Below are 23,952 nucleotides of genomic sequence, written 5' to 3' on the forward strand. Positions count from 1 at the left end.
TTGATGGCATTCGTTGGATATGTCCAGTTACAACGTTTTTAAAATACAACACGATTATAATCCAAAGGAGCATTGCTATTCTTTTTTTTTACCAAACTTTTGTTTGGTATTCTTCCATAAATTGTATATTATTTAGACCCTATTACTTGTTTAAAGTTAAGATTATGAAGTAACCCCCCTCCTCCCTACAATAAGGAGCAAATTTATCCTTTTAATTCCCTAGATACGAAAGTGAAATTTCATACTTTGGGTAATGGGAGTGTGTTTATTTTTATTCCACTAAGGGTGATATCGTTGAACGAATAGATGTAGAATTTTAGAGAATTGTCTCTTTTGAACAGAAATAGCCAGTTCTAGTGCTCTTTTTAAGAGCCTGACCACACCGGATTGATTAGCATTATTTGACCTCGTTTGATTCAACACAGTGTCGTCCACAGCATTGCTGATGGAGAAACATAAATTGAACGCCAATTTTCTCGCACGTGAAATGGAGGCGTGAATACGCAGGCGGATCAGCTCACCAAGTATACGCAGCTTCAGATAGAAACAATGGCAAAAAACAAAAAGAAAAAAGAGGTGAAATTTCACACAGTGAAATTTCATACTTTGGGTAATGGGAGTGTGTTTATTTTTATTCCACTAAGGGTGATATTTCACTCGTCACCTTTTGATTATTTTTATTTCTCAAGAAATGGAGTCTTAAACATCTATTTCCAGATGAAGTTTCGAAGAGAGCAGTGATAATTTATGGATAATATACCTATTTTTCCTTTTCTCTTCCTAATAGCTTAAAGTTACAGGAAAAGTTTGCAGAAAAATGCTCCTGTTTATGGTTTTATTCGTGTTTTAGGAAATTAGATCCCAGTTCCCCTCTAATGGTCTCATATCGCTAGGCTACTCCTTACAAATCTCCATTTCACGTGCGATAGAGAGTATCGCCCACGGGGCCTAGCGAAGTCAAAAATAACATCGTGACGAAATCAGACAGGCTAATTTGATCAAAATTATTTTGGGCTTTTCAAAAGAATTTTCTGGACAACCCATCACAAATTATGCAATGACGTTTCAAAAGAAAATGTTTACCACTGAATCGCATTAGAAATGTAAGCGTGTTACACAGTGCTGAATTTACTATCGCATAGAAATTTCATTCGAAAAACATTAGGGTTCCAAAGACTTCCCATCTTTTATGCAAACCGTCAAATTATTCTCTAGCCATAGTCTAGTCCTAAGGGCTATTGATAAATTTTAGAAGAAATCTGACCAAATTCCAACATCTTAAATTTAATATTGAGAGTAGGTGTTGTCTTGCATGATTGACCGACTCTCTGTCTCCCCCCCCCCCCCTCTCTGTTCCTTACATCGCCTTAAAACTGCGATCCTAGGGCTTGCTCAGATCAAACCGTCATAAAATATGGGAATAAAATATTGAGTTTTCCGAACAGAAAGTTTGATTTTTAGTGCTCTTGTTATAAATTGGAAGTGATGAAGGTTAACAAGGTCTCTCTTTTATCTTTTTTGCCTGTAGTCTTATTGTGGAAAAACATGATGTGAGAAGGGAAGTTAAATTTCGTAATTACAATAAGAAAGAATTAAAGAGAATTAAAATTCTATTTGTTGAATTTTAACCGGTAAAATTCTATTCTATAATTCTAACTAAAATTTATAAATAAAACACTGGTAATTATCAACTGGCAATACTTTTATTGCAATCTAAAATGCTCCCTGTTAAGTATTAGTTAAACCTTAGCGTGAAGAGTGGGTTGAGGGGGCAGCAACAACCTCATATACAGGGTCATTTCTTTTCGTTTTGAGTTTTAGTGTCCATCTGTATTTTCATTTATTTTTTGTTTTTTTTAATTCAGTTCAAAAAAATTTTGTTGATTGACTGTTCTTCTGGGGGCAGAATAAAGTGCAATATCCCGCGCTTGCAGCTATACGAAGTTCCACTAGCGCTTGAAGAACATCATTCATTAAGGCTAGATCTAAAACGAAATCAATATTAATGACATTTCCTTATTTGTAAATGTGTAGGCAAGTGCTTAGATGGATGCGCCCCTCCCCCACTGCCCCCAGGAAAAAGTGGCGGTTGTATTGTGATTAGAGCTCTTAACAAATATAATTCTTGTTTTATTTCAGGATAAAGACGGCTCCAATCAGTGTCTGACTTGGGTAAAGAGTGGATCTCTTAGACCATTCGCAAGTATTTGACAGTTCTGTGAGCTTACCGTTTGTGTATGTACTCCTTTGACTACTTAATATTAAATTGATCTTGTTAATAAATTATGTTTTTAATTAGACTCTTTGAAAGAATAAATTTTAAATAGGAAAAAATTTCAGCTATCTAATTCGGATATCAAGCTATCTAATTAATCTCTAATTCGGAAATCCGCTTTGCTTTGACTACCTGTTTCGCTTGTCTGGGTCTGTGGAGCTTTGTTATGGTGTTGAAACCCTTCAGTTTTGTATAATACTGGTGGTATCTTCATTAGTTTTTAGTGTAACGAATTATTTGCACATGAGGCTAAAATATCTTTGCTACTAAGGAGAATAAACTGGTTCTTTCTTGCCTAGGATGTTTAATAGTTCAAAGGGATATACTGTGGTTAGTTGAGTTTTTAGTTACGGTAACGCGTAAATAAACGGATAAATTACCAACGTTGAGTCCTCTATTCTAGAATCGACCGGCCTCCCGAGAAATACTGCAAACTCTCCAAAGCTCTACACCATGGCACAGAGAGCTGTGTTCAAGTCAACAGCCGGTGCAGCCCGTTCTTCCAAATCACGACGAGATGGCGTCAAAGATGTGCAGTGGCTCCATAGCTCTTCAATGCCATTATAGACCAAGTTATGACAAAGACGACTTCACGTCTCAGCTTTGGACTCAAGCCTGGAGATCGCGTCATCTCAGATGCTGATTTTGTTGACGACTTGGCCATCCTAGCGGACTCCATGGATCAGTTGCTGGAAGCGCTAAGAATATTACGAGAAGAGGCCGCAAATGTTTGACTGCAGATAAACTGGGATAAAACGAAAATTGTGGCCATATACTCGTCTTCTCCTGCTGTCAATTCTCCAGTTAGTCTAGACTGAACAACTAGTGGAGTGACTCTGTAAGCTCAGCCAGAGTCGACCCAGCTTTAAATGGGTACCTGGAGAAATCTGGAGAAGGTAAACAGGAAGGGTTTGTGAAAGCGCAGGATGGCTGCCCCCCCCCCCCATTGCACTTCCTGGCTGAAGGGCCAAGAAACGGAGATCAGCACCGCCGGTAGGGACTGTAAAGTCCAATGCCGTATTCTTTACCTTTTTATTAATTAAAAATTAATTAGGATTGTTGACGAAAAGAAAAGTAATGCCAAATAATGCCTAGTAATGTGCTAGATCTAAATAAGGTCTAGAAAGGTATACAGGCTTTTTGCTTGTGTCTTTGTTTAAGCTGCGTGACAGTACAAATAGGTCTGATTTGGTTAGTTACGTTGTAGTTCTGATTCAAAACGGTTAGATTGCCCAAGTTAAGTCCTTTCATGTTCTATTAAATATAATATACATTAACTAAAATTAACCAGAACAAATAAAAGTAAATCTTGATTTTAAAACAGCTTCAAAAGGTTATGAAGGCTTTTTTCTTGGGAATAGTTAATGATAAACTTTTATTTGTGATGCCTTAGACTAGTTCACTTATTTATTTTTTATTTTATTTTTTGTGTCTAGAAAGGTAGGAACAATATCTATAAATTTCAAGAGACTCATAGTGAAATTTATGTATCAGCCTTTTCCTGATGACAAGACGTTTTAAAATGGCTAAGAGGCAACCCAAATCAAGTGTTTCTCTTGTTTTTTATCGTGAAGAGACGAAATGCTTTCTCAAAGAACAATAACAATAACCTTCAACAACAAATTTCTGTTCTTTATAAAGATAATAACGGGCTAGGGCCTATGGAATTGGACGATGCGACGACCTGTTTTTTCATGAGGCGACTTTAAATCCGGCTCGTGAAACAAATTTTGGCTCTTCTCAGAACCTAACTTACGAGTTATAACCCTAACTTGATAACTATATGTAACTTAACTTAGGATTGAACATAACTTATAAGCTTTAAACCCGGCTCATGAATCGAAATTTGACTCTTCTCAGAACCTAACTTAAGAGCCACTCTTCATATTCTAACTGTCAGAACGTTCTCTTTATATCATGCTTAGTTCGATGCTAAGAGGAAAATAAAAAAAAAAAACATCGGATTTTTAAAAATCCCATAAGGCACGACTAGATTTCTTGCCAAAAAATATTTTTCAAGTGACATTTACAAAAAAAAAACATTTCTGTGTGCTATTTAAAAGCAGAACTTTCTCTTATGTGGATAAGATAAGATTTATTCATAGTAAAATAAAGTTCATAAAGAAAATCTCTAACATACTTTTTGAAGATACCAAACGAGTGGCAGCCCCGCGCAGACTCCGCGAGAGTGTTCCAAATCATGTTACAAGCTATCAGATGGTTAAAGTCAGACCGTATTGACGGAGTATAAGGTATTTGTAAATTATTGGAAATGCGAAAAAAATGAGTCAATTGCTTGGAAATAAAAAAATATATTATTACATAGTGCAGCAGGAAGCTGGCCATGTGGCCTCAAAAAATTAAAAGAAGCATAAGACAGAAAATAGAGAGATCTCAAGTCAAGCAATGGTTTAAGTAGGGAACAGTTAATATCCTGTATAAGAGTCCATGCTTTATCATATAGGCTAGTTTTGAAAGCGGCTTCAGTGACGATGGAAAAGTTGACATCCAAATAAAGGAACCATATGACACATAAGATTGAAGTAGGCTGTAGAATAGGATTCTAAGTATTGACTCTGGAAATATGTGTTTAAATTTTTTAAGGATCCCAAGGCCTCTGGTGACTTTCATTTTAATATGGTCAATATGAGGCTTGAAGGAGAGATTTTCACCAAGCAAGATGCCTAGAAATCGAACGCAACGATCCTTAGACCTATTAAGGAAACCCCTCGATACATGTATTTCATTTAAACCAGAACAAGACTTTAAACCAGAAAATAAGAAAACATGACTTTCCCACATTTAAGGCAAGATAATTAACATCAAACCACTGAGTAACTCTTTCAAAAAGGGCAATTCTGTTTGAACGAACAACTGTGAACCTTCTTCTTTCAGAATTAAAACTCCAATCGTCAAAAAAAAGGTAGGCTGTATAACTATTTTTACAATATGACAAATGAAAGATCTTAAGCCGAACTGGCCAGCCATGACAAAAAAAATAACAAAGAGAGAAAAAACTCAAATGAAAAAACGACAAACGAGACTGTGGCCAATAGAGAGAAGAAATGGAAAACTAAAACAACGCGGATATTTCGCCTGTATCAAAACTAGGCGTCTTCAGCATAAGAGAAACAAAGATAAAAAAAAAAAACTAAAAACAAATAAAACAATCTCTCTCTCTCTCAATGCAATTGTCGCAACTGATCCACGTAGGGAAAAGAAACTATTAGAGCTACTTCGATGAGAACATCAAAGCAACAGAGGAAGAATTTCTGGATCCGGAATTGTTATATTTGAGGGATATTTTATTTTGTAATAATTACCCAATTAAGTTCACTGACAGAATAATAGAAAATAGACGTGTTAAACATGGTAGTAGGGTTATTGGGGTTTCGCAGTCTTCGGAATTAAATGTATCTAAAAGTTTCATTTCATTGCCATATATACCTGGTTTGGGTGAGAAGCTTTTTTTGACGATTGGAGTTCTAATACCGAAAGAAGAAGGTTCACAGTTGTTCGTTCAAACATGATTGCCCTTTTTGAAAGAGTTACTCGGTGGTTTGATGTTATTAATTCTATCAATGAACTTAATTAGGTTATTATTACAAAACAAAATATCCCTCGAATATAACAATTCCGAATCCAGAAATTCCTTTTACCTCAGTTGCTTTGATGTTTTCATCGAAGTAGCTCTAATAGCTTCTTTTCCCTACGTGGGTCAGTTGCGACAATTGTATTTTGTTGGTGGTGGTTTTATTTGTTTTTAGTTTTAGTTTGGTTTTTATCTTTATTTCTCTTGTGCCGAAGACGCCTAGTTTTGATACAGGCGAAATATCCGCATTGTTCTAGTCTTTCATCTTTTCTCTCTACTGGCCGCAGTCTCGTTTGTTGTTTTTTCATTGAGTTTTTTCTCTCTTTGTTAGTTTTTTTTTTCAATATGACAACAACATAGTTGAAATTTTTTATGTTTTGATGTGAAATTTGTACTGTAACAGAGTAAGGTTGGATTAGACAATTAGATGTTAGGAGTAAGCAATTGAATGTAAGGGATCACTTCTGACGTCATCGTCATCACTCATGACGTAAAGAAAAAAAATGAGGAACAAGCCTATATTACATCGATATTAAATTAAGTAAAAGTCTCTTGAAGTAAACCTGAAGGGCCTCATCAATATCTAGGAGAAGGGCCAAGTGAATATCTAGAAGTTCCACGGATACAAACGTGTGAAGCAGACAGTCCTGGCCTAATAAATCAAATATCCAGCCCTTTTTTTACGATACTTCCAGTTTATGGACATAGAAAGACTGACAGCTACTAATATTACTTTCACTTATATTTTATTGTAGCCCAAGCCACCCGCAACCAATAGAGCTGCATGCGCTCCTCCTCCACTCTACTCTGTTCAGAGCTTTACTTTTTGCCCTTTCCAATAAATTCCTACTCCTTCAAAATATTTTCTTTTGATGTTTTCCCACTCCATTCGAAGATTGTTTGCTTTTTATTTAGCCCCACCTCGATTGCCAAAAAGCCCAAATTTTGGCAAAACATAATTCGCAAAAACTCATTTAACTATCTTGCACTTCCTTTAAATAGTGTTGTGAAAATGAAGATAGAACCGTTTTTTTTACACAATTTGTTGTTTGATATATGGTCATTCAAACTAATACCTACAAGTATTCTTGGATAATTCCTCTGGAAAAATATATAGCATATCTTCTTTAACATCTTGAAGCACCCACATTTCTGAGTCATAATTGACGGCTGTCATTACCCAGGAGTGGATCCAGGATTTGTTTAGGGGGGGGGGCAAAATAGGTTGATCCGATAAACTAGCGTTAGGAGCAAGTTTAATTAACGCAAACTTGCGTCAATTAACTAAATTACACCACATTAGACTACGTGAGGGAGGGGGGTGTCCCTCTCCCCCTGGATCCGCCACTGTCATTACCATATCCAACGCTACATTCCACGCTTAATAAAAAGTAATTAAAAGTTGAAAAAATCCATTATTTCGTTCCAGCTGACACTGTCGTTGTAGCTGGAACGACAGAAAAGTAATTTCAAATTTACCTTTTATAGTAACTTACTAAAGGCGAGCATCTTTAGGGAAGTAACTGTGCATGAATATCATCATTGGTGTTACTAACGGTTTGAAACATTTTGAAAGTATTATTAAACTTAATTATAATGAAAGAGTAGTAAAATCAATAAAAATTTATGAACATTATGACCTTACAAACCTAATAAGCAGTGGCGTATTTTCTTCAAAATTATGGGTGAAGGGGGGGGAGGAGGCAAAGTTGCAGCCAATTTTCCCAAATCAAGTGAAAATGACAGTGAAAAATGAAAAATGAGGCATATAGTACCATAAAGGCAAAGATATACTAAAGAAAACTGACCTGTTTCGCCCCATAGCAAACTATGCCCCTGCTAATAAGCCTGTAGTTACTTCACAACCGTTGCCGGTGGATGTCAACTTCAAGTAAGCTCTACATTTGAAGTAAAGTTACTACGGTGTGTGGCCTGGAATGCATCCTAATCTAAGTTGTAAGATGTGCCTTCCTATTCTTCCAAGCTTGTTTCAATCGCGAACTAATGAATCTTCTACTTGTTAATAGGCTATACTAAAAAAACAAAGAATATATACTGAGTGAATTAATGAAAAAAAATGATCCTTTCTTAAATTATGTAACTATCTGCAGGATGACAATATTTTGCCTTGATTTGGTGTTACTTTGTTAGATACAATTGTAGCAGTTACTCTTAAACTGTTTTTCATTAAAAGAGTATTTTATTAAAAGTCATAATTATTTTAACTATTGAATTAATAATTCAAAGTAAACCTGATGTCTTTGTATATATTTTTTTATTTTTGTCAATTGATTCAAACTTGGAACTAAACTAAAGTTTTTTTTCAATTAATTAGATGTTTTTTTAAGGTGAGAGATAGAAACATAGCTGATTCCACAATAGCAGTGCTAAAATTTTCCAATTTCAAAAGTGCTAAGATTTTCGCAGAACATCTATAAACGTTTGTTCTGTTTGATTCTTGAGTCTAAACTCTTGTAGCTCCTACCAATATAAAACTCTTTAAAATCCCAAGGAATCCTGGTTGCTCCATTAAAGACGTCTTTCTGCAACCAATTTGCTATCTTTAATTGTTGCTAACAACCTTCTGTTAGCTTGTGGAAACAGAATTGTTAAATAATAAAAATATAGTACCAGCAATTTGCCCAGACATATTAATCGTGTGGGAAATTTCAAAATGGGACTGTCAAATGTAAAGCCATTATTATAAATTTCAAAATAAGCGAAAAGATACAGTATAAATTTATAAAATAAAAAGTCGTCCAAATTTATTTTTTCTATGAAGAGATTTTATTTTTCGACTTTTCTTTTTAATTTTGTGCTAAAATTCTATCGTCAATTTTCTCCAACAGCATGTTGAATATTAGATAGTTTGACGGACTGCCGGAGAATTGTTATAACAATTCCATGTTAGCTTATACAATCCCAGTTGTTGGCAAAGTTGTAAGTAGTAATTCTTTGTTAAATCAGTAGAAACGGATCAACAGTTTTAAAGGTGGAATTAATATAGAGTTGAACTTATAGTGAAACTATTCTCAAAAATTTGTTTTTCATCGAAACTAGCTTAGTCTCCTTTGTCAAAGTCCTATATCCCTTGGCTGATACCGTAGATAAAGGGCCCATTTTCACGAGGATGGGATTTGAAGTCAAGTTCATCTTTTATCCTCATGAAAACCATCATTTGTTCAAAAAAAGGTAGATTTGTCCATCCGAGTCTAATCTAGTTTCAAGGCAGAGATGCATTTTAGCTCTTCGTCACGTTCAACAAGAGATGGATGCTAGGAGGATGGAAGCAAAAACCTATTTTGGTTGAAGAAATTTATCGGGGAAACATGGGCTCACGTGGATGCATGATCTTCATCCAGTTCTCTTCCTCGTGAAAATAGCCCCAAAATGTATATGTTGTAATGCCTTTTGCAAAAAAAAAAACCAGCTAAAACAGAAAAATTCTTACAGTAATACCTATTTATTGGAATCTGACAAATATCTAGATGTCAGTTTATACAGTAAAATTTGAAAACACACTAGTGAGTTTTTTTCGAGAGGGTTTGATTAAAGAAGTCACTGCAATTTAAATTGTGAAGTTAACTGAAATATTAGGCAGTAAATAGATACTCAGAACTTTTATATTGATTTTGGAAAGATGTCTCGAAAAGCTAAACTGTCTAGGAATCTTTTGGCAATGAAGGTATGATTTTTTGGTCAAGTTCCGGTCAATATCTACCAAATCACATTATTGAATTTGGAATAAAGTGAATACACCATTCGATGCCTTTTTGGTAAAATTCTACTTTAGTTACTTTTGACTATCTTAGAATAGGGTTGGGTTAGGAAAATGGAACTTTCAGGGATGGGTCTACAGGCTAAAGTATGTCCTGGGAAGATATTTTGAAGTACCCACCTCCACTCCTTCTCCCTCTAGAGGGTCCTGACCTTTGATGACCTTTGAAAATATGTGAGTTATAGAAGTGAAACCTTGCAAAATAGATCTTCTGCTTAAATGAAGTACAAAAAAAAAATTTTCAGCTTCACAACTTTGCTCAATCCCAATTTATATGGTTTTAAAGATATGCAAATACATTTCCTAAATTTTTGAAATAAACTATTTATATGGCTTAAAATTCTGCTCAAATAACTGAAATTGCATTTTCAGAGCTAAAGCCAGAGAAAAAGAAACTGATAACTGAAAATTAATGTAAAATGTTGTTTTGTCAAAATTTCAATGGGTATAGACCTGTCATTTAGGCAAAATTTCAGGACCCTCTAGAGGGAGAAGGAGTGGAGGTAGGTACTTCAAAATACCTTTCCGGGACATACTTTAGCCTTTAGACCAATCCCTGAAAGTTTCATTTTCCTAACCCAACCCCTTTCCAAGATAGCCAAAAGTAACTAAAGCAGAATTTTACCCCTTTTTTTATGCTGATTACAAATATAATAATCATTTCTATCGGAAATGAATTTTAGCCCCCCCCCCTATAATTGCCAATTCAGGATTAGGTTGGGTTAGGTTAGGTATAGCCTATATAGGGGGGGAGGCTGAAATTCATTTCTGATAGAAATGCTTATTATATTCGTAATCAGCATAAAAAAAGGCATCAAATGGTGTATTCACTTTATTTGAAACTCAATGAATTGGTATATATTGACCCAAGTTGCTGAATTAGTCTGGGCTTACATTTATTAGACTTAGGTAAAACTCCCAGTAGAACCATGTCTGACGTAACACTGTTTTCTTTGAGCTCTTCTTTAGAAAAAGCTACAGTAACAAGTGATGATGCAAGATTTAACTTTAAATATTAGGTTTGGGTAAGATACTCAGTCCTCAGACAACTAGGCTAATCACCACTTCTGTACTTAGATCAGTATAGGTCTAGATTAGGAGTTATTGAGAAGGAAACAGGTTAAAAAGAATTCTTACTTGATAATATTTAGAATAATAGTAGGTAACACAGATTTCATACTGCTCTGCTATACTTTATTCCCTCCCCTCTAATGTGCAAATAGGCTATATAGCCAAAATTTGATATTGTCTATATATTCTCCCAATTTATCTCTTTTGTTTCAATTGATGTACCTATAAATTGAATCAACTGACAAAACAAGAAACAGAAAAACAAGAGTGATGGGTGGTAGAATGCATTGAAAATACATAGTTTAGGCTAGGCTTTATTGATTGCTTCTTTTCTTGAAGGAAGAATGCAAAGAGTACAGCTGGGCACAGTCCTGTCAGAAGAGATGGTAGTAAAGTGCAGTGTGCCACAGGGGTCTGTTGGGTCCCCTATTATTTCTTATGTACATTAATGATCTAAATAGATGCCTCAAACAACTGTCAACTCCAAGGTACACTGATGGCCTGGTGCAAGCAATACTTCCAAGTTTTGCTGCTGATACTCAGTTTACAATGGCTGCAAAAACAGAAACAGATTTGAAAAATGGCATGAAACAAGGAATGGTGATAATTGAGAGGTGGATGTAAGTGAACAAATTGCTTGTTAATCAGAAGAAAACAATGTTCATGTTATATGGCAGAAGTGCAAATTACTATCCATGGATTGAAGAAATTGACTTAGTAAATAGAAGTATAAAAGAGACAAGTATTGTAAGGTTTCTTGGTGTAATGGTAGATGAATGCCTAAGTTTTAAAGATCATATTGCATTTATAAGTACTAAATTAGCCAAAAATGTTGGAACTCTACAGAAGCTGAAATTTTTTTTTTCCCAAAAAGGTTATTAGAATGTTTTATTTTTTGTCTTATTCATCCATATTTGCTGTATTGTGTTACAGTTTGGTTGTTGACATTCACTAGCCATTTGTATCCACTCCATGTGTTACAAAATAAAGCTGTAAGAGTTTTGACCAATGACTTGTCCCAGAATTTGGTAAGATTGAGGTATCACCTATTAAAAATTTTACCATTTTTTGGTTTGGTTAAATTTTATGTAAATTTGTTTATGTATAAATTTTTTCTTATTTGTTACCTACATGTTTTTTGGAACTTTATAATGAAAGGGAACATAGTTATGAAACTAGAAATGTTGAATTAGTTAGAATGCCAGTTCCAGTTACTACCAGATCTAAATTTTCTATTAGGTATATTGGTCCTGAAGTATGGAACAGGCTTCCAGTGGATGTAAAAGGTAAGAAGGCCCTTGAGGAATTTTGTGCTTCTTTGCAATGTATTTGTTTTAACCAGTATTGTAGACATGGATTAAGTGATTGTATGCTTGTGAGTGTTAAAAGAGAAATTTATTTGTGTGTTGATTGAGGTGATTGTTGGTATATGAAAGGAAGCATGACGAATCATTAAGTATGAGCATGGGATTCCTTTAAGTTCCCTGTAAATAAAAAATTATTATCTTTAGAATATTGATTCATTGTTTAGTAGGGGTGGGGGAGGGGAGGAGGAGTCAGAGAGTTTTATTCCCCCAAGGAAGTGCATTAGTGTATTAAGTAGTTGAAGTGTCCCTTTTTTTGGGTCACCCCAAACATGCTAATATGTGTTGGGACCTATTTTGATACTGATAGTATTATATGCAGTTTTGTTTTGTTAGTATTATATTGAGATTTTTATGTTGTTTTTTGTGACCCATTTGTTAATAAAAAATATATGTATATATATTTGTACTTGAGGGGGTGGGGTGTGGGAGCAAACTGTATTAGAGTTCAAGTCAAAATGTGTTAGCTAAAATTATTCTGCATATTACAAAGTAAGAATTGTTTTCTTAACTTGCTTCCTTTTCAACAGCCTTAGGTCACTGCAAGTCTTTATTATAAAAATTAGACTGCTTTACCATTGGATTGATTTGAATTTTCTAAATAAGTGATTAGCTGAAATGTATTGTCAATAAATAATGCTGAATATTTTAAATATACTTTTACTCAACAGTGGATCCTAATCTTTGACAAACATAAACCTTGCATCTTATCCTAGAAAATACAGTCCAATCTGTGATACCAGGTTTTAAAGTTACAACAGTTTCTAAATCACAGACAGGCTCAATCTTACATATTTAAATCCAAAACAAGTGTTGCAATGCAGAATAAATATATTCAAATATGTTAGGCTATAGGGTAACTTTTTTTCAATGTAAATGTTTAAAAAAAAAACTGATTTTAGTCAGCTAATCCCAACTATCTAAACATATATATAGAATGTCCAATATTAGAGCCTGTTATCCATATTTAGTAAATCTATGTTTTAGTCAAGCTGTTTGTCCAAGATTAGGCACTGTCCAAATACTAGGGGTCTTTCCCAATATTCATCCAGTGTTTTTCATTGCTTAAATTATAGCGCATCCATTCATTTACAGGGATTTGCAACTGGTGAATTACATCATGTCTTTGTGAGATAAAGAGAACAGTCCAACAAATAAATTATTTAATAATAACAGTTCATAGATGTGGATAAAATGGAAAGAAACATGAAAGTTTATTTAACCAGTAACTTGTTGCTTGGTAAGCTTGCTTATGTTGACCACCTTTAAAAGAATTATGGTAATAAAATAAGGTAAAATTCCAAACTGCTCATATCATTCCAATATTTGGACCTTGCCAAAAATTATTGACTTATTAGCATGATACCAGTGGTTGTTAAGGTTCTTGAAAGAATTATCAATTCTGCAGTTATTAGACATCTTGAAGCAAATAATGTTTTGCACAGCTCACAACATGACTTTTGTTTGGGAAGATCTGTTGATACCAATCTCCTTGGATCATACAACCACATCACAAAGCAACTTGATATGGGGGTGCCTGTAGACATGATTCTGCTTGAATTTTCTAAAGCTTTTAACAAGCATTCGTCCTAAGTGACTTGCAGTTAAATTAGATGCAGTCAAGCTTGAAGAGAAATCCCTGCTCTGGATCCTTGATTTTCTTTATCTGCAGTCTCAATATGTTCAGTTGTTTGATGACTCTTTTAACCATATTAATTAAAAAAACTTTTTCCACAAAATAAGTTTTTCAAAGAAAAGTAAAGAACCCCATAAAACAAAAAATGAGCAAAAATAAAATCAAATAATCTACCAAGCTCGAAACTACCACAAATCATCATTGATAAATAAATGAAACCCAAAACGAACAGAAATTACAACAAATAACCAAGTCCAACTCAAAACGAGCAGAAATTAACATAAGCTGAGCGCAAAACCCTATGCCTTCCCAAGGCCAGAACAAAATTTGCACTTTACTGAAAAAAATATAAATGTTTTTACTTTTATAACTTTAATAAATCAAATAATTTTAATATTTTGATTGCTTAATATCAGTATATGTATATTAAACTAACAATGCATATTCATTTGTATTTTTTCAGTAAAGTGCAAATTTTGTTCTGGCCTTGGGAAGGCATAGGGGTTTTTATACCTCCTCTAGTTGACCTGAAATGGAAAACTTGATACCATTTGCAAAAAAAATCTGTTTACTTTCTTTGATAGCTTGGATACACTTAAACTATTTTGATATGGTTAAATTTTAAGAGTAGAAGTAGCCTCAAAAGTTTGAACATGATACCCTCAGTCGTTCTTGGGATACTGCTGAGATGCCTTATTGAGAATTATCAGTATCACAGTGCATTTTGATATAATCTTAAGGCAACATTTAGTTTTTAAACATAATGGGCCAATGGGAGGGTGGGAGTGGAAGGGGGGTTATTTGACCTCCAATCACTTTCGACTATTAAAAAGGGCATCAACCCTTTCTATTTTCAATCAAATGAGCCCCTTTCGAAGTTCCCACAACAACTCCTTCAATATGAAGTGCCCTGGTGTAAAGAACAACAACAACAAAAAATATTACTAATCACTTTTGACTATTAAAAAGGGCACTAGCCTTTGAATTTCCAATCGAATTAGCCTTTTTGAAGTTTCTACAACAACGCCTTCTATAACAACCTTATATGTGCCCAGGGCATAACTTAAAACCCTTGCCCTGAGAGTTGTGGGGGAGTGTCCTTCTCGAAAACATATTTTCTATCTGGAAATAAACTAGCCTATGCTAAACACACTGACTATCTCAGAATTTTGATTGGATGTGTTAGGGTGAATGATGTACGTGGGGAGGGGGGCTAGTTGCCCTCCAATCAGTTTCTACTATCAAAAAGGGCACTACTCTGAACAACCTGGCTATCTCGAAATTTTGATTGGATGTGTTTGGGGGAATGCCGGGCGTGGGGGGGGGCTAGTTGCCCTCCAATCACTTTCGACTATTAAAAAGGGCATCAACCCTTTCTATTTTCAATCAAATGAGCCCCTTTCGAAGTTCCCACAACAACTCCTTCAATATGAAGTGCCCTGGTGTAAAGAACAACAACAACAAAAAATATTACTAATCACTTTTGACTATTAAAAAGGGCACTAGCCTTTGAATTTCCAATCGAATTAGCCTTTTTGAAGTTTCTACAACAACGCCTTCTATAACAACCTTATATGCGCCCAGGGCATAACTTAAAACCCTTGCACTGAGAGTTGTGGGGGAGAGTCCTTCTGAAAAACATATTTTCTATGTGGAAATCAACTAGCCTACGCTAAACAAAATTTCTATCTAAAAATTTTGATTGGATGTGTGTGGTTGAATGATGGGAATGGGGGGGGGGGCTAGTTACTCTCCAATCATTTTAGACTGACAAACAGGGCACTACTCTGAACCAAATGGCTATCTCGAACTTTTGATTGAATTTGTTGGGGCGAATGCTGAGCGTGGGGGGGACTAGTTGCCCCCCAATCACTTTCGACTATTAAAAAGGGCACTAGCCACTCCAATTTCCAATCGAATGAGCCCTTTTCGAAGTTTTTACGACAACTCCTTTGATATGAAGCCCTTTGAATTTCCAATCAAATGAGCCCCTTTTGAAGTTTCTATGACAACGCCTTCAATAAAAACCCTGTATACCCCAGGACATAACTTAAAATCCTTGCCCTGAGGGTTCTTGGGGAGTGTCCTCCTCAAAAACGTATTTTCTATCTGGAAATCAACTATGCTGAACAAAATGGCTGTATCAAAATTTTGATGGGATGTGTTTGGGGGAATGATGGGCGTAGGGAAGGGGCTAGTTCCCCTCCGATCACTTTCTACTTTAAATAAGGGAACTAGCCCTTTGAATTCCAAATCGAATAAGCCTGTTTTGAAGTTTCGACGACAACGCTTTCCTATAAATCCTTATATGCCCCCAGTGCATAACTTAAAACCCTTGCCCTGAGGGTTGTGGGGGAGTGTCCTCTGGGGGAGTGTCCTCCTAAAAAACATATTTTCTATCTGGAAATCAACTAGCCTATGCTGAACAAAATGACTATCTCAAAATTCTGATTGGATGTGTTTGGGGGAATAATGGGCATGGGGGGCTAGTTGCCCTCCAATCACTGTCAACTTTTAAAAAGGGCACTAGCCCTTTGAATTCCCAATCGAATGAACATGTTTTGAAGTTTCTACGACAACGCCTTCTATAAAAACCTTATTATGCTCCCAGGGCATAACTTAAAACCTTTGCCCTGAGGGTTGTGGGGGAGTGTCCTCCTCAAAAACATATTTTCTATCTGGAAATCGACTACGCTGAACAAAATGGATATCTAAAATTTTGATTGGATATGTTTTGGGGGAATGATGGGCGTGGGGTGGGGGGGGGGGCTAGTTGCCCTCCCAATCACTTTTCGACTTTTAAAAAGGGCACTAGCCCTATGAATTTCCAATCGAATGAGCCTTTTTTGAAGTTTCTACGACAACGCCTTCTATAAAAATCTTATATGCCCCCAGGGCATAACTTAAAACCCTTGCCCCGAGGGTTGTGGGGGAGTGTTCTCCTCAAAAACATATTTTCTGTCTGGAAATCAGCTAGGCTGACAAAATGCCTATCTCAAAATTTTGCTTGGATGTGTTTGGGGGACTGATGGGTGGGGGGAGGGGGCTAGTTGCCCTCCAATCACTTTCGATTATTAAAAAGGGCACTAGCCCTTTGAATTTCCAATCGAATGAGCTTGTCTTGAATTTTCTACAACAATGCCTTCTATAAAAACCTTATATGCCCCCAGGGCATAACTTAAAACCCTTGACCTGAGGGTTTTGGGGGAGTGTCCTCCTCAAAAACCTATTTTCTATCTGGAAATCAACTACGTTGAACAAAATAGCATCTCACAATTTTGATTGGAGGTGTTTGGGGGACGAGGGGCGTGGGGGGGGGGGCTAGTTGCCCTCCAATCCCTTTGGACTATTAAAACGGGCACTAGCCCATTGAATTTCCAATTGAATGAGCCTTTTTTGAAGTTTCTACAACAACGCCTTCTATAAAAACCTTATATGCCCCCCTGGGCATAACTTAAAACCCTTGCCCTGAGGGTTGTAGGGGAGTGTCCTCCTCAAAAACACATTTTCTATCTTGAAATCATCTACGCTGAACAAAATGCCTATCTCAAAATCTTGATTGGATGTGGTTAGGGGAATGATGGGCTTGGGGGGGGGGATAGTTTCCCTCCAATCACTTTCGACTATTAAAAAGGTCACTAGCCCTTTGAATTTCCAATCGAATTAGCCTGTTTTGAAGTTTCTATGACAACGCCTTCAATAAAAACCTTATATGCCCCCAGGGCATAACTTAAAACCCTTGCCCTGAGGGTTGTGGGGGAGTATTCTCCTCAAAAACATTGAAGTCTCTACGACGACCCCTTTTATATGAAGTGCCCTGCCTTAAAGAAAAAAAAATAATAAACTGTACATTGTGTCAACATTGATCTTATATGCCCTCAGGGCATAACTTAAAACCCTTGCCCCGAGGGTTATGGGGGAGTGTCCTCCTCAAAGAGATATTTTCTATCTGGAAATCAACTACGCTTTAAAAAATGGTTATCTCCACATTTTTATGGGATGTGTTTTGGGGAATGATGGGCGTGGGGGCTAGTTAACCTCCAATCACTTTTGACTATTAAAAAGGGTACTAGCCACTCCAATTTCCAATCGAATGAGCCCTTTTCGAAGTTTCTACGACAACTATTTCAATACGAAGTGCCTGGGTATAAAAAAAAAAAACATTGTTCTTTACTTAGGCAGCGCTAGCGCGCTGCCTATGATTCTTTCTTCCTCTTCACATGTTTTGAGCGGAGTTCCCCAGGGAAGTGTTTTGGGTCCTACACTATTTAATATCTTCATCAACAATGTTCCTTCCAATATCAGTATCATATAATCTCTCTATGCTGAGACCCTGAAGCTTCTTGGACCAGCCTTGTCCTGTGAAGATCATGGCCTTCTACAAAATAATCTTGGACTTCTTGGTCAATAGGCTGAGGCTTGACTTCTTGAATTCAATGTTGCCAAGTGCCATGTTATTCACTTTGGCAAAATGAATCCTTGTCGCTCTTATTTTTCTTATACCACCCACTCTCCTTTGTAAATAACGAGCAAGATCTTGGTGTCACTATTGACAATGAACTAAAATTCAGCACTCATGCTGAGATAAATAAAAGTTCCAATAGGGATAAAATCCTTTTAGTAGACAGTGTTTCACAAACAGTGACAGAAATTCACAAAAAATACCAGATATTTTGGTCACATATGCAGTGACCGAAATATAGGGTATTTTTTGTGAATTTCTATCACTGTTTGTGAAACTCTGTCTATCAAAAGGATTTTATCCCACTTTGAACTTTTATTTATTGTCATGGAAGGGCATTGTGCTCTCGAATTATCTACCTCATGCTAAGAGGTCTGCTGCTGGTGCTAGTTTGACTATGGGACTGATCAAGCATACTCTTTCCACTTGTTCCCCTAAAGTCATCAGTCTTCTATATGATGGAATTTTGCATCCTAAGCTTGAAGTTGGAATGTCTCTAGCCTCCCCTTATTTTGAAAAAGACATAAAAGTTCTTAAAGATGTGCAGAGACATGCCACCAAAGTGATATCTGGCATATGGGAGCTTTCCTACCCTGCTAGACTATCAAAGCTGAATTTCACTACACTCGTTTACAGGAAAAATAGAGGGAATGCCATTCTTGCCTATAAGTTAATGAGGGCTGATACTCTCTCAGCATTATTTCCTACTGTTCGTCCCAATTCAAGAACCAGAGAGTCATCACCATAAATTTGTCAATCAGTCTACCATATCCAGAGTCTGCACTCAATTCTTTTCCTCATGAATTGTCAACAGTTGGAACAAACTATCTGAAGAAACAGTTACTGCTGAATCCAACTGCCAGCTGGTCACTTTGAAAACAACTCGTCATCATTCTGGAGCTCTACAAGGAGAAATCCTTGGATTATTCCAAGAGCTGCAATTTAAGTTAAGGTAAGCAAACCTAAAAGAGAAGCTTTTAGCAGTAAACAAAGAAATTATTCTAATTTATCCTAAAAGTTGGTTTCCGTGCTGTGGGCCAAATTTCTGAAATCACTAACAAGAAATGAGCAAAGAAAAAGATAAAAGTAAATCTTAAGGATTGGGATCATTTGAAAAAAACATCCTGCAAACTATTGTAAAGCAACCATAAGTTCACTTTACCCCCCCCCCCCCATGATGGATAAACATATAGCTCAGTTTATATTTTCCCATTATACTTTACAGTACTGTTACTTTTTAAAACCACAGCATGCAAATAAATTGACTCTTCAAACGCTTCAGTATTGTAAAATATAACGGGAGTATTTAAAGTGGGTTCTATGTTTGTCCATGGGGGGGGGGGCATTGTGCCCTTAGAAATGGGACAAACAAGTGTTTATAATTGTTATGAAGTAGTTTTCAAAACTGTTTAGGTCTCCCTTCAAATGGTCCCAGTTCTTATAAACTATCTATGTCTTTTGTATTGAGTTTATGAGATATGGATGGTGGTCGTAAGTCAGAGACTGTACTGAACATTATGAACATAGTTTTGATAAAAGAGAAGTACTTGATGGTTATAAGAGAATCCTAAAGAAACTAACAGATACTTTTATATTTCTATCCTGAATCTGAAATAGGTACAAATACTTAGTATTATAAGAAATTACTTGGGAATGAATTGGCGTTTATATCGGCTTTTCAGACCAAATCCTTTTAATTTCAATATTCTACTTATATAGCAACTAGGAAAATCTGTTAGAAGCCAAAAGCAGCCTGTTTTGGATTCCAGATACTGTTTTTCAGAAGAAGAAGAAGCACACATGTGACGTTAAAATCAACAAACGTTAAAAGAAGAAAGAACAAAGAACATGTACCATTATTCAATTTTGGCTTTTTTTTCTTTATCAGAAAGAGTTACTGTAGTGTTGCCCCAGCATTGGTCAAAATCTAAGCTCCCAGAAAAAGCTTGTCAATGTTTACATAGCTATGTTTCCCAACAAAACAGAGAAAAAGCCTCTGAATAATCTTCAGAGTAAAAAACTAAATAAATTGATCTATCTACTTTTTGTTATAGTTCATGAAACAATCCCAGCATTGGTCAAAATCTAAGCTCCCAGAACAAGCTCATCAATGTTTACATGGCTGTGTTTCCCATCACAACAGAGGAAAAGTCTCTGAATAATGTTCAGAGTAAAACAAACAACTGATCTATCTACTTTTTGTTACAGTTCATGAAACGATCCAAAGATGAAACAGAAAGACAACTTGATGATGCTGAGCGGAAAGAACTATACAAGCAAGAAATAACTGAAGAGATGATAAAGAATGGGCAAGTACTTTTTTCTAGTTATTAAATAAAAAATATAAAAAGTAAAGTAACCCAAAGACTTTTACTAATGAAAACAACACTGGAGAGATATGATTATAAAAGCAGATGTTGCTGTTGTTTTTTGGGGTTTGATGCGTTTGACCAATAGGTCACATGCATACGTATCACTCGATTATTCTGTGCCTTCTGTAATCACTAGCTTGCTTGGGTGTCACTTCAGTCAATATTCAGCGAACTAGATCATGTATCACTTATCTTGCTGCTGGTAGGGTGTTATTCACCTGCAGCAACTGTCTGTGTTAAAAAATGGGAATAAAAATAATCTGGCTATGCTTTGTCATACAGCAATTAGAATACATATACACCACAGTTATAATAAATAAAACAATTTTACATTATCACCTGTCACATAATTCAGATAATAAATCTAGACAGATAAGACAAAGATATAATAAACACAAATTAAAAAGTAAATAGGATAACTCTAAAATGGAAGAATATAGGGTGCGAGAAAAAAAAAATCTGATAGGGAATGAACCAAACCAGTAGTCTTAATAATTCTACCTTATAGGTTTGTGCTTAGTTGTCTAGCCCAAGGAGGAGAAGTGTGATGTCCCAGAACAGAACGCATTGTAAATGCCTTTTCACAGCAGTATTTCCCTCTCTTTTTCATATTTTCTGGAGTTGAAGATGATGTGACACATGTCTTCATACACTCCACATATGTCACATTGGGGGGATAGTGCCATTTTCCATTGGAATAGGGTTGATTTTGTCTTTGCATGACCACATCTAACACAGAAAAGGCAAGTTGAAAGGGTATGAGATGTAAGGCACATTTCTTTTGATAACTGCTTATAATCATAGAAATCTAGGAGCTGGGAGCTGGGTATCAGAAGAATTGAGCCAAGCCTCTTCTTCCTCTGAAATTTTTGAACTGATTGGAGACAGGAAAACAGGACTAGTAATAGGGGTGTGAGTGATCAAACCCAGCTGGGAGGTTTGTTCTACAACCTGGTCTGCTTATTCATTTCCTGTTATACAACAGTGTGCTGAAACCCATATAAATAGAACTGATTTAGGCTTTCTTTCTAGTTGTGTAACAAAATTTTCAATCTCAATGGCAACAGTTCTTGCTTGGTGTTGCTGGTGTGAAAGGTAATCCAGAGCTGACAGTGAATCAGTGCAGACAATATACTTCAGATGTTTGATCTCTGGCTTGAAGAGAAAATTTGATTGCCATAAGCTCTGCAGAGAAAATTGTCAGGTTACGGGGCAAACGGTAGGAAAGAGACAGTCTCTGGGAGGGTATAACCACTGCATAACTGTATTTTTTTTCCGTCTTTGGGCCATCTGTGTAAACTTGAGTGTTGTCCTGATATTCTGCCAACTTTCCCAGGAAAAGCGTAGGCCCTCCGTTTTTTCAACGTTGATCTTAAGATAAAAGCAGATTCATACAATAAAGAAACAAACATAGAAGAAGACAACAACCTTAATGAGTTGCAAGGTTTATCAACATGGCTTGATAAATGACGTAATTAGTGAAAATAAACAGAAGCAGGAATGCGAAAGCATGAATATGAAAAAAGGTCAATATTTTACCTAGATTTTAAGCAGGGCTTGAGCTGTTTCAGAAGACATATGAAACGTTGGGGCAGTGACTGGTAAACTATCAACAATGTAGCTTCTCCAGACAGAAAATTGTTTTTTGACTGAATTGTTTTCTGTGGTTAGCTGAAGTTGTTTCAGTTTCCATTGGTGCAGGACAGGGATGTCTGACTCTTGCAGAAAGTAAGTAAGTCATGCTTATAATCATGCTGATTATAATAATTAGCATTGAATCGTTTAGGACCAATGCTTAAATAATACCCGAACAATTATTAGGGAAAAAATGTATAGCATATCTATATAAGTAAAACTTGGGATAAGGAGGGAGCATTTGCCCATAGGTTAATCTAGGGGATTGGAAACAGGAAATTAGGTGGTATAGAATTTATTAAATCAGGTAGGAACGATGAGGTAGATAGACAAGGAGTAGGGTCCGTGATGAATAAAAAAGCTGCTTAGTCTTCTTTAGGTTAGGAAGGTATTAATAAAAAAATGCTAGTCACTCATTTTCTGACCACAAATTGCTGGTTATCTGTCATACATATTTAAATTCCTTGAATGACTGATTTTAATTAAGGTGTAATATGTCTATCCTTTGTGAAATATGTGCTTTGATTCAGGAGATCTGTTATATTAGCTTCCTATTTACAATGAGCAGGTTCAGAAATCTCTAAACACCATCTTGAAACCAAGCAACGTTTATGAAATATGTGCTTAGTGTGTTTTGATTTTGGAACGCTCTGATTTTAGGCCTCAGATATGTAAGCTCATAAACTCTTCAATACTAGCTTTGATGGAAAACATTGGTAAATATTTGCTTAGTGTGCTTGATTAAATATTTATCTTAATTATTACTACTAATCAAAAGAGGTAGAACCTGTCTGTATATGCGAAGTTGTTAGTTAGAGGAGTCTCAGAAACAGTAATAGTACTCAAAGGTATTCACTGTAAACTCTCCATGAATATGAAAATGAGAATTGCCAACTGGTTTCACTGGAGCAAATGGACTGGGCAAATGGAGTGTTCAAGGGGTGCCCACCAATCGATCCAGGCTCCAGCCCTTGACTTTGAAGCTATAGTTTCTAGTCGAAAGAGCACCGTCCCAAGAGAACACTTTCCGTGATTTAGTGCCTAGAGATATTAAATATTCTAACAAAGAAATTCTAAATGTTCTTTTTTTTTAGGATGAGAGTGACAATAGAGCCAAGTTACAAAATTGTTGAAGATTTGGTATTTGGCCGTATGTCTTTTGGTGGGATGAACCCAGAGGTTGAAAAATTAATGAAAAAAGCAAATGGCGAACCAGTTGAAACTGAGATAGAAGCAGATATTTCCAACACTGAAATGGCGGCAACTTATGGCTCCCTTGTGGCAACAATCGGTAAACGTTTCAACAAAGGCAACAGAGCTGCTGCCGAAGCTGAGGAAAAATTCAGACAAATGAGACCGGGGTTCAAGAAAAACAAGGAAGGAGGAGGAGGTGGAAAGGACCCATTGCACCGGAGATATAATAGTAACGAAGGATATATCCATAAGAAAAAGCATGGCAACAGACAAAAGCAAAGATTTAATAAGAAACAGCAGAAAGGAAGTCAAGGTTTCCCTGATGTTCTTGGAACCTAATACACTTCCTTTCTTATAAATTATTATTATGTAAATAAAACAGTTTCTAAAGCAAAACTGTATCACATTTTGAGACGCATTTGGATAGGAGGGGGGTATTACGTAATTCTAAAAGTTCATTCTTATGATTTTCTCGATCACACCTGTACAGTGAAATTGAACGCCATTCTCCCCTCCCCACCCGCCCTTAATTATTCTGGAAAACTCCAAAAAAACAGAAATATAGGATCTAAA

At 36.0% G+C, this 23,952-nt stretch overlaps 2 protein-coding genes across 2 annotated transcripts in view; both read left to right on the forward strand.

The window, feature by feature from the left end:
* LOC148944218 (AKT-interacting protein-like) overlaps window positions 1–2,311 on the forward strand; it is a 54,175-nt gene extending 51,864 nt beyond the window's left edge. The window contains exon 7 of the mRNA XM_089099695.1: window positions 2,140–2,311. Coding sequence (XP_088955821.1) covers window positions 2,140–2,211 — 72 coding nt within the window. The 3' untranslated portion in view covers window positions 2,212–2,311. The remainder of the gene's footprint in view (window positions 1–2,139) is intronic.
* A 7,090-nt stretch (window positions 2,312–9,401) lies between these two features.
* Window positions 9,402–23,790, forward strand: Mpp6 (M-phase phosphoprotein 6). The gene is made up of 3 exons (XM_089099970.1): window positions 9,402–9,552; window positions 20,387–20,487; window positions 23,280–23,790. Exons 1-3 carry the CDS (start codon window positions 9,508–9,510, stop codon window positions 23,716–23,718), a joined length of 585 nt encoding a protein of 194 aa, XP_088956096.1. The 5' UTR covers window positions 9,402–9,507; the 3' UTR covers window positions 23,719–23,790.
* The last annotated feature ends 162 nt before the right edge of the window (window positions 23,791–23,952 follow it).

This window comes from Artemia sp. Qi Xiang Cuo, chromosome 14 (genome assembly GCF_049724085.1).
Source record: "Artemia sp. Qi Xiang Cuo chromosome 14, ASM4972408v1, whole genome shotgun sequence".
Classification (NCBI taxonomy): domain Eukaryota; kingdom Metazoa; phylum Arthropoda; class Branchiopoda; order Anostraca; family Artemiidae; genus Artemia; species Artemia sp. Qi Xiang Cuo.